At 41.4% G+C, this 12,895-nt stretch overlaps 1 protein-coding gene across 5 annotated transcripts in view; it reads right to left on the bottom strand.

The window, feature by feature from the left end:
• Positions 1-12,895, bottom strand: part of LOC133134957 (probable phospholipid-transporting ATPase IA) — a 102,956-nt gene that overhangs the window by 62,685 nt on the left and 27,376 nt on the right. For 3 of the 5 annotated variants that reach the window (XM_061251607.1, XM_061251605.1, XM_061251608.1), the window contains exons 8-14: positions 9,326-9,395; positions 9,014-9,141; positions 7,715-7,826; positions 7,226-7,391; positions 3,986-4,113; positions 2,094-2,171; positions 1,920-2,008 (exon numbers count right to left, since the gene is read on the bottom strand). In XM_061251607.1, the coding sequence (XP_061107591.1) occupies positions 1,920-2,008; positions 2,094-2,171; positions 3,986-4,113; positions 7,226-7,391; positions 7,715-7,826; positions 9,014-9,141; positions 9,326-9,395 (771 nt within the window). Of the gene's footprint in view, positions 1-1,919; positions 2,009-2,093; positions 2,172-3,985; positions 4,114-7,225; positions 7,392-7,714; positions 7,827-9,013; positions 9,142-9,325; positions 9,396-12,181; positions 12,256-12,895 lie in introns of all 5 variants that reach the window. The other 2 variants (XM_061251603.1, XM_061251606.1) reach the window with 1 other exon arrangement.

The following is a 12,895-nucleotide window of genomic DNA, read 5'->3' as shown; positions in this document are numbered from 1 at the left end:
ACAACTTTGATGAGGTTGAAGACGAAAAGCAATTCATTAACTTAATTAATTCATAAAAGCAATTTAATCGTTTAAAATAATTTTCACTGCACATAAGCATGCTACCGTTTTAGTCCTGGGTAGGCTATTTGGTGTCAATATTTTAAAATGAGTGCTTGCGTTAATTCCGTTTCTCTCACGTAACAAGTTAAATTACAAAAGTTTAATCGTTAAGTAGTGAGACAGGTATACACTTGGGTTTAATTTAGTTTGAGAGGAGACAGAAAAGTAAGTAAACACAAACCGGTTTATAAAATTCGATGATTGTATAAATGAATTGTCCTATATATAATTGCGATCACTCGATTATACAGTCACTGGCTCCTCCTACCATCCATCCAGGCATCTACCTGTCCGTCATCTTCACCCACAATCCCAGCCTTTCCTGCTCAGATAAGTTTTACTCACCAAATTGAGAATGAAACCAAGTCATCATTACATTACAATACATAACATTATAGGCATGGTCTGATGCGGCAGCTAGCAGCATTTTCGTGTTAACGCAACTAATTTTTTTCGGGTGGATTCACGGTTCAAGAAATAAGATATTTTACTTTTCAGAGAGCGCTGCCGTTAACAGCAGACATCTGCTTCAGAGGTGAGTGCGAGGTCAGTGCTGACACAAAATAAATCCGGAATTGCAGGTGATTTGCAGAGCCGCCAATCATGGTGGCATGTTGACCGAATGTTAGTCCTAGCTCAGGGAATTGAAATAACCACAGAGATCAGCTATAGATCAGCCAGTCTGCTTCACATCTGCATAGCATTGATCCAAAGTAAAAGATTTCCCACAATTTGAGATGACTGAGCTCTCAAATGACAAATGCATCTTCTCCTCTATAACAACTAACACAGTAGTATATCATTTCTATGTACAATAAAAAAGAAAAGACTTTAACTACACTGATATATACACTCACCAAGCACTTCATTAGGTATTCATTAGACTTATTTTTTAGACTTCTACTGCCGCAGCCTATCCACTTCAGAGTTATGATGCGTTGTGTGTTCAGAGATGCTCTTCTGCATACCACTGTTGGTTGGTTATTGGTATTACTGACCAGTCTGGCCATTTTCCTCTGATGTCTCTATGAACAAGGCGTTTCTGTCTGTAGAACTGCTGCTCACTGGATTTGTTTTTGCACCATTCTTTGCAAACTCTAGAGACTAGTATGCGTGAAAATCCCAGGAGATCAGCAGTTTCTGAGATACTCAAACCACCCTGTCTGGCACCAACAATCATTCCACGGACAAAGTCACTTAGATCAAATTTTTTCCCCATTCTGATGATTGATGTGAACACAAACTGAAGCTCCTGACCCGTATTTACATGACTGTATGCACTGCACTGCTGCCGCACAATTGGCTCATTGGATAATCACATGAATAAGTAGGCGTAATAAAGTTAAAATATTCCTAATAAAGTGCTCGGTGAGTGTATATAACTAGCAGGTACACTGCAACCACACATGGTGGCATACTCTTCCATGCCACGGCTCTGGAAATCTCTAAATATGAGCTTGGAATCAAAGAAACACACTCCAATTCTAATGACACACAAACAATGAAAGTGTGTCGAAAAATATCAAACATGAGAACAAAACACCAGGTATCATGAAAATGGCGATAAACCACATTTATATAGTGCCTTATATAGCACCTTTCATCCCTTTGTAGGATCCCAAAGCGCTGCATGCAAATGGAAGCCCCCTGTTATTTATAGCTGAGCGCTCAAGGAGCGTTCAAGCAGACACTAATTAGACAGCAGGGGAGGAGAGCTTCAGATACGGATTTATGCCACTAATGAGGCCGACGTGTGTGTGTTTGTGTGCACGCATTAGCAGAGGGAGATTGGATGAATAGAATGAAAGCCTTCTCACCCATAGGCTAAGCCTGCGATGGTGCACTTTTTAAACTGCATCACGTTGCAGGTCAAGGTTCCCGTTTTGTCTGAGAAGATGTACTTCACCTGAAAGGAAACACCACAAAGTAGTTAGACTGAGGAGGAGTCTGTATAAAATACAGGACGAAAAGAAAGAACGAAGCTCAGGTACCTGTCCTAGCTCTTCATTGAGGTTAGAGGTCCGAGCCATTGCAGGTGTGTTGGTGACTTCATAGTGCATGTCTGTGTCCTAGATACATGAAGACATATGGAAGACATGTACACACACTCGTGACGAATGCCTTAAACACACAAAAGCACACTCACAGACATGTTGTATCCTTGAGCAAGGTACCTGACCTGAATTGTTTCAGAATGCAGTCCCCACCATTGACATCACCAAATTGTTGCATTCTTCTTTTGTCATGCTTTTCAGTGGCAGTGAGATTTTGGTCATTGTCTTGCTGCATGATGAAGTTCCTCCGCAAGTTGGCAGACAGAATGTTTTTGTAGACTGAATTCATCCTGCTGCTACCATCATGAGTTAAATCATCAATAAAGATTAGTGAGCCCACTTCAGAAGCAGCCATGCAAGCCAAAGCCTTCCTCCACCGTGTTTATTGTCTTCCTCCACCATGTTTCACAGATCAGCTTGTATGTTTCGGATCATGAGCAAATGCCTTCTTTCTCCACACTTTGGCCTTTTCATCACTTTCATCACTTTTCATCTCATCAATAAAACTTTGTTCCAGAACTTTTGGCTCATCTCTGTAGTTCTTTGCAAATTGTAATTTTGCCTTCCATTCCTACTACTGATGAATGGTTTGCATCTTGTGGTATAGCCTCTAAATTGCTGCCGGGACCAGATGCCTTTTGTGACAATTTCCAGGCGCACATTTGGCGCATCCTGCTCAGGAAACATGCGTTGTATGAATCAAAATGGCGCACAGGGCTAGAACCACAATATGCGTGTGATCTAGGCGAGTCATCGCAAGATGCTGTAGGTCCTTAATGCATATGCATTTAAGGGTGGATCAGTGGATATGTGTGGTTGATTATGCATTTTGTTGAATTGTAAAGTTAACGAGGGTGGAATTGTGCATTAAATTTCTCTGCCTATAAAGAGCAGGCGTAAGGCAAGGCATAAGACAGAAACACAGATCTAGTCTTCGGAAAAATAATCTTTGCAACAATAATCACGCCATTGCAACCCCCAGAGCAAAAAATTCAATCGATTATCAATAGTAAATATTAATTAATGATTAAGGCTGGGTGTTTGTTACAGAAAATATTGACAAAATAATTTAATAAATTAACCAATAATTCGAAGTGGATTGGAATTGGAAGTGACTGAAATAATGTGCTAAAAAAACAGTGTAAAAAAAGCAGCGTTGCTGCTTGTAAAAAAATATGAGTAGACTAAATGCAGTGATATGCTGCCTTTAATCACTTTTGTCCATCGTGGAAAAGAGCGTTTGTTTTAAAACTGGGAATTAAAGGGACTGCCAAAAAAGATAAAATGACCTGCGACATCTGTGTCAAACACCCAGCCATACAAATAATTACGTGTCTGGGAGAAATTGTACATCTTTTGAACTTGATTGTCTTCAGTGTATAGCAAAAACAAAGGAATGAACCTTCCTGTCCTAATACTTTTGGAGGGGACTGTATATCCAGTTGTATAAATATAGTTGTACAAAAATATATATTTTTAAATTCCTGGAATGTAAGGTGAGTTACAATTGGGAATTATACATTTTAAATTGTAATTGCTATTACACAGGTCTATGTTTATATTCATTTTTATGTTTATGTTCATTTTGACAGCTTTAGCAGTCTAAACTGGATATCCTAGTGCATTTATCCCATGTCTTTAGTCTTAGAAAGAATGATGTTTAATTGTTGGGTCATTCATAAATAGACTTTTGAATCTTGTGTTCAAATCACAGCGGTGTGTCCATACACTTCAGGCACCACTCTACCACTGAAACACACGTGTGACTATGTTCCAAAGGGTTCCACACAGCTGGAAAAACTGGGAGTCCATGCTGAGACAACACTCACCCAGTTGATGAAGAAAGCCTGGATGAACTTGATGACCTCCAAGGTGACCAGCAGGCTGATGGGAATCAAGTTGTTGAAAAGGATGATGAAGGTCAGGAAGTTGAGGCCAAAGTTGGCGGCGCCGCCATCTGCAAATTGGTGGTGGGATAGTGGGAGGGAGAGGGGGTAGTATTAGAGTTAGAAAGTTGAGAGTGAGTATGCAAGGGGCAAAGCATAGCTCCCCTCCTGCAAAGCGGGAGACTGAAGCAGGTCTGGCCAACATGCGGCGCGCTCCGTTTGGGAATACCTCTCGAAAACTCTCCCCTGTACACTATCATACATAACATATTGGGAGGTGAGGTCAGAGGAAGAGCGCTGTTGACCTTGCAATGGTTCCCTTGGTGACCGGTGTGAGTAAGGCCATGATTGGATCAATTTCAAAGTTACTGAAACATATCCTTGCATTGTTTGGGTTCTGGGAAATGGTAGTAGAGGTAAATTGTAAATCATCACTCACAGCTTCTCATCCTATTTGTATCAGATTTCCACCTCCAAGTATACAGTCCCTTCTGGTGGATAGGGACAGAGCCCCCAGGTCCTCATAAAGCACCGTCATCAGAGAGAACATATGTCGGGAGGACATCCAAGCAACATACCCAGCCAGAAACTTCAAAGCGATTTTTCCCAGTGGGTTAAGAGCCACATAATGACTCGCCCCACAGATATTTGATCAATTATTGTTATTATAGAGGAAATTGTTCTTAGTATGGCTAAAAATGGGACAAAATGATCGCTGCTGACAGAAACCCCCTAAGTCAAAATGACTTCTCTAGTGAGTGACGTCACAGCGGGAACACATGCAGCTCTGTTGTACATTTTCAATAACTTCTGATGAGTCAAAAGAAGACATACTCGCCGATCCTGACAGGCAACAGGACCTCAAGTGTAGGGTGAGCTAACATTAGCTTATAGTTAGGCTACTAATAATAGCCATCACTGGAGACTGTAAAAGGATGAGCAGATGGAAGCAGGGTCAGGATCGATAGCAGTGGGAAGGATTTGTCAGAACAAATGTACGAGGTTCAGTCCAAAGCACTGTCCCCAACAATACAGTGCCAAGGATTTCCTTTTTCTTATAACCAAGTATTGAAGTATTGGCCTAGATGCCAGTGTGAGGTCGAACCATAAAGTTTTGGATTGGCTTTAGAGTGGGGAGAAGGCACAGAAAGAAATAAATTAAATATTTGTGCCTCGGTCTGGTCACACTTAAGTTTCTTATTCTTATTCTATTATTGGCTTGCATTACATTCCCCTCTCTGGTGCATTTCTTCTGTGTACAGTGTCGAGGACCCGGCCCTAGGCCCCCCTGATGAGAGATTGACGGGGGATGGGTTAGAAAGGAATGCATTGTTAACCCCTCGCACACGCCATCGAGGTGGTAGTAAGAACGCCCGTAAGAAGAAAAATATGTGGTTCAGAGAATGAGCAGCCATACTTGTCAGTAGAGGAGTCTGAAGTCGGGGGACTTAGATTTAGGGTTTTAAGGAGCAAGGTTAAAGTTCTGACTGAGAATACCCCAACCCTACAGGGGAGGGGCACAATGCCTGGCTAAAGAAAAACAAAAATAAGGAAAACGGAGCTCATCAACAGCAAGGAGGAGGGATCAAATCCCGCAGAAAACGAGATGGCTATATTTAGGGCATGAGTGGTAATTATAATCTATATTACTTGTAGAAGTAGGAAAAGTAATACATAGAAGTAATACATTATAAGTTTCCTTTTATTTTTATGTCTTTTATTTTTTAGAAAGATACTATATACGATATAAATAAGTAGTAGACTTTAGGGGTGTTCGTACCCATTGTATTAATGGAAGTTCAGTAGCTTTTATCTCCGTGAAGGGGGAGCCATAAGATAAGGTAAAGGCCAAAGAGGAGGATGGATATTGGAGGGGTGTACCTTGATTTTTAAACATCGTGGTGGAAAGGTAATTTAGAAAGAGCTAAGAGGGGTATATGTAACTTGCATGTGATTAGCAAACTGCAAAAGATGATATGTACACTGTAATCTGTATAACTCTATTCTTTTGATTGATTATAATAAAGTATATCTTAACAGTCAATGTGCAATCTAGATGCTTTGCATGTGACAGCAAATAAGATAATGTGAATTCTAAGTCTCAAAGGGAGCATTCACTTATACAGCTACAGATATGTGTATCACACGTTCTGCTTTGCCCTTTCAAGTGTTATTCCACAGATACATAATCATTTCAGTTATAAATGCAGTAGCTAACGCAGCTTCAAACCAGGGCACTAAAAGCGTGATCCTTCTGAAGTGCAGTGGATATCTGGACATAAAACCAGCACAAACTGCTCTGACACAAATCAAAACTCCAAACCAGACCCATTCTAAAGAGTGAGTAAAGCTCTTGTGACAAGAGATATTCTCTGTTGAACCCTACTATCGATACTGCTGCAAACAGAAAAATAAGCATCTACCGGTCTTGCATCTACCTGACTTTTAATCATTGTGAAGGGTAATTAATTTAAGTCCTGTGACCACTGTTGTCTTTGATTGCTTTATGCAACTATTTTCTTGGTCATTTCTTTAGAAGAAATGTTCAATAAAGCATGCATATTTCATGGGTTTATTTCTCATTATGTTAGGCCTTCAGATTTCCCTTGCCGAAGTAGGCCGATGATACATTTTAACTGATTAACTGAGAGAGGGAAGAGAGGAGGGGTGCTGTCTGAACCAGTACTAGTCAGAAAATGGGGGTGCACCTGTCCTTAGGATGCAGGGTAACCAGCTATATAGGCAATGCGATGCTTAGCCACTCGGTTAGGGAGTTAGTGCGGAGAGGGTCTAGAGGTAGATTTAAAATGGCAGTTACCTGGAGCTGTTCAATGAAAAGAAACACACAACCACAAAGGAAACAAAAAGATACAACAGAACATGAGGGAAGACACACCAGCACTGAGAAACTGAACCATTTCATTCACTGCACTGGTCACTGGTTTTGGCATGTAAATTGGGGAATTTACTGTCTACTGCATCCCTATTGCCATTTATGAACTTACAGTTTAAGAATTTATGGTGCTGTGAGACACAAAGTGATTTTACAATTGACATAAAAAAGATGAAATGACAACAAAGTCAGAGAGAGGATTGAAGAGGAAAAACAAATAAATGACAAGTAGAAAGAGGTGGGGTTAGAGGTTTGTGAGGGAGGCGGGGGGGAGAGGGTGTTGATCTTACAGTTGAGGTCCATGTACCAGGCGTCGTTGCCGTGTTGGACTTTCCAGATGGTCTGGCCAATGGCACACACCAGGGAAATGGCTAGCAGGCAACCGAAAAGCGCCAGAATCTGGAAATTGGTAATTTGCTCCACGTTGGACAACTTCAGGGGTGGACTTGTCGAATTCTGAGATGAGGGGGCGGGGGTTTGGGGGTGGAAGATGAAAAATAGCCATCAATGAAATGTATTATTTAACACTGAGCATTTATCAAATCATTAAATTTTTTTAAGTTAGTAAAACACATGGTTTTTCCTTTGGTCTCAGCCTAAAGCAGTCATCTGTTGACAGTCAAGGAGCAATAGCATTTGGATGCTACTGGCATAGAAACGGTCTGGAATCCCCTTGATTCTATTGCCCAGGGGTACATGAATCAGCATGTGTGGTGTGGTGCAAGGGCTTTGTTTTGGGGCGCATATACGGTACAGTACTTGCAGAGGAAGTATCATACCTGCATCAGCTTGGTGTCATGCCCAGTGTAGACCACAATGCCATGGACCCACTGTGTGTTCCGAAGCTGGGCTCCTCTCAGCAGAATCTGGTCTGGACCCAAAGGCACCGTGCTAGAAAATAAGGATTGCAGATTCACATCGGAAATACAAATGAGTTACGACAGACTGTAGTTATTGGGCTTTAATTACATACCCAAAATATTTCCAAGAGTCAGAATTACTTTAAATATTACTAAAACAATTCTGTATTTGACCCAGGTCTGAAGCATAGCAGGTTTTAATTAGAGGCGTTTGAGGATGTCATACCTCAGTAAACATCTTGTGTGTTCAGTATAGCAGGTAAGGGCTTAAGTATGGCAGATATAAATTATGGACTTAGGTAAGGTAATCCTCATTTTGAATAAAAGACCTCAGTAAAGGTTAAGTACAGTCAACGTAAACTTGGCCTTCAGCATTGACCCAATTATGAGCTTAAGTATAGTATGTCCACGGCAAGAGCTAAAGTGTGATATACCTCCTCCAGTACCCTTAAGAGTGATATGAATCTTAGTAGAGAAGAATTTTCAAGGTTTACATAAAAAACACATTACTCAGGGCTTAAACTGAGTTTAAATGATGTGCTTTCCAATATATGATATTAAAGGAGCACTGTCACGCTTTTTTCAGTTGAGATTATTTGAATTAAATGCTTAAATGATGTATTTGCATAGGCCTTTTTAAAAGAAGTTGTTAAGTACTGCAGGATGAAGCAAGTTTTCTAAGTTATTATTGGCATTGATGCAAACTCAGTGTTCAGTGTTCCTCTGCTGTCTGTCTCTCTCACTCACGCAATTCTTCCTCTGTAAATTCCGGCTCAAAATTGTAAAGTTTATTTCTTCTTCAAAATCGAAAAGCTTGTCCTCTAACTCTGAAAAGTTAGAGCTGTCCATCATATCGCGCAGGCTAGCCAAGGTAGATTCCGTGGTATCTTTATGCTAACGATACTGTATCTTCGTTGGAGTGTCATGTGATCGCCTGGATAGGTGGCCACCCATAAACCAGTCTCTGAGTTCAAGGGTGGAGTTTCAGTGCCCGTTACCTTCTGAGTAACACAGGCTGGAGATTCAAGCCCTTAAATGTTTTGCCCCATATTTAGGAAATGGCTACACTGACGGTGATTTAAAAAAATGCCTATACATAATTGAAGCATCTAATCCAAATAAACTGAACTGAAAAAAAGTATGACAGTGCTCCTTTAAGACATAAGCAAGGTGGAGAACTACCAAGAGTTGCCCGAGACTACCAGTGTGAAGTTTTACCTCTGGCCCTCCAGGCGGATGTTCCCCACAAAGTCGTAGAGGTGGCGGTTGGGGTTCTCGCACTCCATGCTTCCTACTAGCCTCGACAGGCTGTCGTCATCCCGTAGTTCAGCGGTCACCTGCAGGCCCTGAGAGAGACAGAGAGGCAGAGAGATAAGGGGGACCTTTAGAACAGCTGTGCCATTTTAAATATCACCTGAGACTTTTCTCTGAAAAGACACGGGAAAGATTCATTACAGATTCATTTACATTTATTTCAAATGTCAGTTAGATATACAAAGAAGAAAAGGGGGAGTGATTGAACAGGCCCACCTGGCGGATCTTGAGGTTGGTCTCTCCATCCAGGTTTGAAGTCTCGATGTAGCACATGGCCTGTGGCTCACTGGGTTGGAATGAAAATGAATGATTTTGACTGAAAGAATAGCATCGACCACGCCACACACAAATATACATGCACACATACGTGTCCCATCGTCAAACAACTGTCAGGCACATAACCACTTTGCAAGATGTTGCCCATCGTCTTTCCTTATTATATTTAACTTTATTATTTCGGCTCTCAGAATGAAATGAGAGAATTGATGAACTTCAGAAGTGCACTGGTATATTTCTGTGCTTTATGCTCTTATTCAATCCATTGATTCCAGTTGATCTTAGATGTCACGGCCATCATGAAAGGACAAGGAAAGAGACAGTGCTCAGTAGAGTGTCCGGTTTATCACACATTGAGGTTTAAATAGTGCATCAAGCGGTCGAAAAAAATATTCCAAGAGAACAGAATTTTCCCCACCTAGATTTCAGGTAATCAACAACCTGCATTGGATTGATCAGTGGGCCATCTTCAATTACAAACAGAGAAATATCTTTGGTTGTCCTTAAAGGAAAGCATCGTTATGAAGAAAAGCAGGAAAGTGGTTGGGTGTTAGTGGGACAGGAAAATAAGCTACATGCAGAGAATGGGGAGTTTTAAATCCAGCTGACACTAAACATTCTCACAATGTTGCAGCAATGTCGTGGCAATGTTATAACATTGACAAAACATTCCAATAACATTTTGAGAACATTTTGTGTAACTCAAGAGAAGCAACCCAGCTGCACACCGCAAATTGATTTAGTGGTGTTGGGCAGATGATAAAAAGCAAGAAAGGAATGAAATTGTCACCTCCATCCTACATATTTCACAGATCCTCATGCAATTTCATCTGTTTGTTAGAAGCGGTGTGGCCTATAGTTTAAGAAATCTATTTTAAATTGGGCATCCCGGAGTATACAACCTGAATAAAGACCATTATGGACTGAATGGATTTAAAGGAAAACATTTTGGGTTTCCCAGACTTAGACGAGATGTTTGATAAAATTTTTGTGCATTCACTGACTCAATTTCCATGTTAGCAAGACGTGTTAGCTTTGCATAAAAACTTGAAGCCTATGGCAGTAGCCTACGTGTAGCCTGTGCATTTGAAATACACATTTCTCCGAAAACAACATCTCTTTTTTCCTGCACGTGTATTTCAAATACACATGATGTGTCTGTGTAAATAAGACAGCTTTGGAGTTGCTGTAAGGTGCATTTCTCCATTTTGAAGAAGGTAGGTTACCTTTTTAGGAAATAACACGTGCCCATTCAAATAACACACAGATCAGGTCTCAGACCTCGCAAAACTAAGTAATAGCATATCTCTTTTGCAAGCAGATTGTGTGTGCCCACGTACAATATGCCGCAGTCTATGGACAGGCAGTGGCTGCAGACAAGCACACTACTGTGCCATGTAGGGCTACGGCCTCTGACCAAACAAGCTCTGTCCTTAAATCAGGAATCAGGGGAAATCTAAATAAGTTAAACGTGGAGAAAAAAAACAAAAAACATCCATCCAATCCGATTTAAGGACAAAGCTCAACAGGGTTGAACACACGCTAGAGCCACATTTGCACAAATTATTTTACCCAGTAATTCAGCATTTTGAATTGATGAAAAGCTTGGCTCATACATCCTTTAGCTTTTCTGTTGCGTTGTCAGAACAGTACATCCAGGGTTGATAAATATGGAAGTAGGTGATGCAGCCTCTTTAAGAGAGCAGACCTACAGTAACTACAGATTCATCTCATGGTGAGGTTGTTATAAAACCTTAATGAATCCCAGCCAACATGCCACCGCTCCTCCCCCCTTCCCCCCCGACAGGATTACGCAACCATTCCGTGATGCTATGTGCCCCATTAATCTTTCAGGATGATATTTTCAGAGGGCCCAATGGCACACTTTGCTCTCTTATTTTTATTGGGTAGTTTACTTTAGCCTAAAAGGACAGAATACGCGGGGTGCGGTGGCGCAACAGGCTAAGATGCAGCAGACTTGCAGTTGCAGTTCGCTGCAGTTGCACACCGGGGACCGGGGTTCAATTCCCGGTCCTGCCAAAAAGCCATGTTTGGCCAGCTCACGAGGAGCGGCATAATTGGCTCGCTACTCCAGAGGGAGGGCCTTGGCAGGGTTAGCTGATCACCGCACAATAAGCACCTCGTATGCCTCGGAATCACGAACACGATTTCAGAGATGAGACGTCTTGAAGAAGGCGTGTTGCCTTCGGCCCGCCAGGGGGCGGGGTGTGGACGGTGTATCTAACACTAACTCTAATTGGAATAGAGGGGGGTACAATTGGCTACTAAATTGGGAGAAAAAGGGAAAAATCAGAAATAAATGGATTTAAAAATAAAAATAAAAAGGACAGTATGCAGTGCAGTGTTTCAGGACTGGACTGAACTTATAACCAAAATGTTATTGGTTCAAAATCCTAGTGAGGGCACTGCTGTTGTACCCTCAAGCAAACCTCAATTAAACCAATAATTATACAGCTCATATAGCTGAAATAGCTCAATTTACATCATATTTCTGTTGAAAATAGTTTTGTAAATAAATGTATTAAATAAATGCCTGTGTTTTTTGTTCTCCACATGTGTGTATTAATTTTTCAGAACCACACACAACGTACCTCAATGCCTACTGTAAGTTGAATGGAAAATCGAGTATTTCTGGCAATGCATTGTCTAAATCAAGTACACATATGCAAGATAAAATTTAATTTTCTTAAGTGACTACCTGTTACCTCATTCTATACGCAGTTATATGCTGCACATGCACCCTGCTCCTTTGCCATGCCTGACACGGGTCCTGACCTGGAGGACAGAATGACGAGATCAGCCGGGAGGTGGTCCCCATTGCTGGCTCTGACTATCTCTCCAACAGCCACCTTATTTATACCCACGGTGAACCAGCAAAGTGCACGGTGGGGCAGTGCATGATGGAGAGGAAGGATGAGGGCCAGGGAAAGAGGCGTGGTACAGGGGAGCAATTGGTAAAGAGAGAGGGAGAGAGATCGGAAGAGAGTGGTGACTGATTCTGATTATGAATAACACCTACAGTATAGAACTAATAGAACATAATGAACAGCATTCTGGCGAGTGTAGTTTTCTTTCTCTTTTTTTCTAAAGCCATTCAAGTGAGGTCATGCAGGCCGAAGGGATCAAAGCGTATGGCTGAGGACATGTAGTCTAACGGCTGGGCAGGCAGCCTGTAACCTAGTGGCTAAGGTACATGACTGGGACCTGGAAGGTTGGTGGTTCAAGCCACGGTGTGGCCATGATAAGATCCACTCAGCTGTTGGGCCCTTGAGCAAGGCCCTTAACTCTGCATTGCTTCAGGGGGGATTGTCCTCTGTTTAGTCAAATCAACTGTAAGCCTCTTTGGATAAAAGCCTCAGCTAATTAACAAATTATTATAATTATGTCAGTCATCTTGGCCACTGTTATTATTATTTATCTTTTTACATTTACATGGGCCTAAAGAAACACTGCTACCATCTGGAGGGGATAGCTTAAACCCAGCCATGT

Source organism: Conger conger, chromosome 8 (assembly GCF_963514075.1).
Source record: "Conger conger chromosome 8, fConCon1.1, whole genome shotgun sequence".
Taxonomy (NCBI): domain Eukaryota; kingdom Metazoa; phylum Chordata; class Actinopteri; order Anguilliformes; family Congridae; genus Conger; species Conger conger.
Note: the sequence above shows the minus strand (reverse complement) of the source record. Positions and strands in the feature narration are given on the sequence as shown.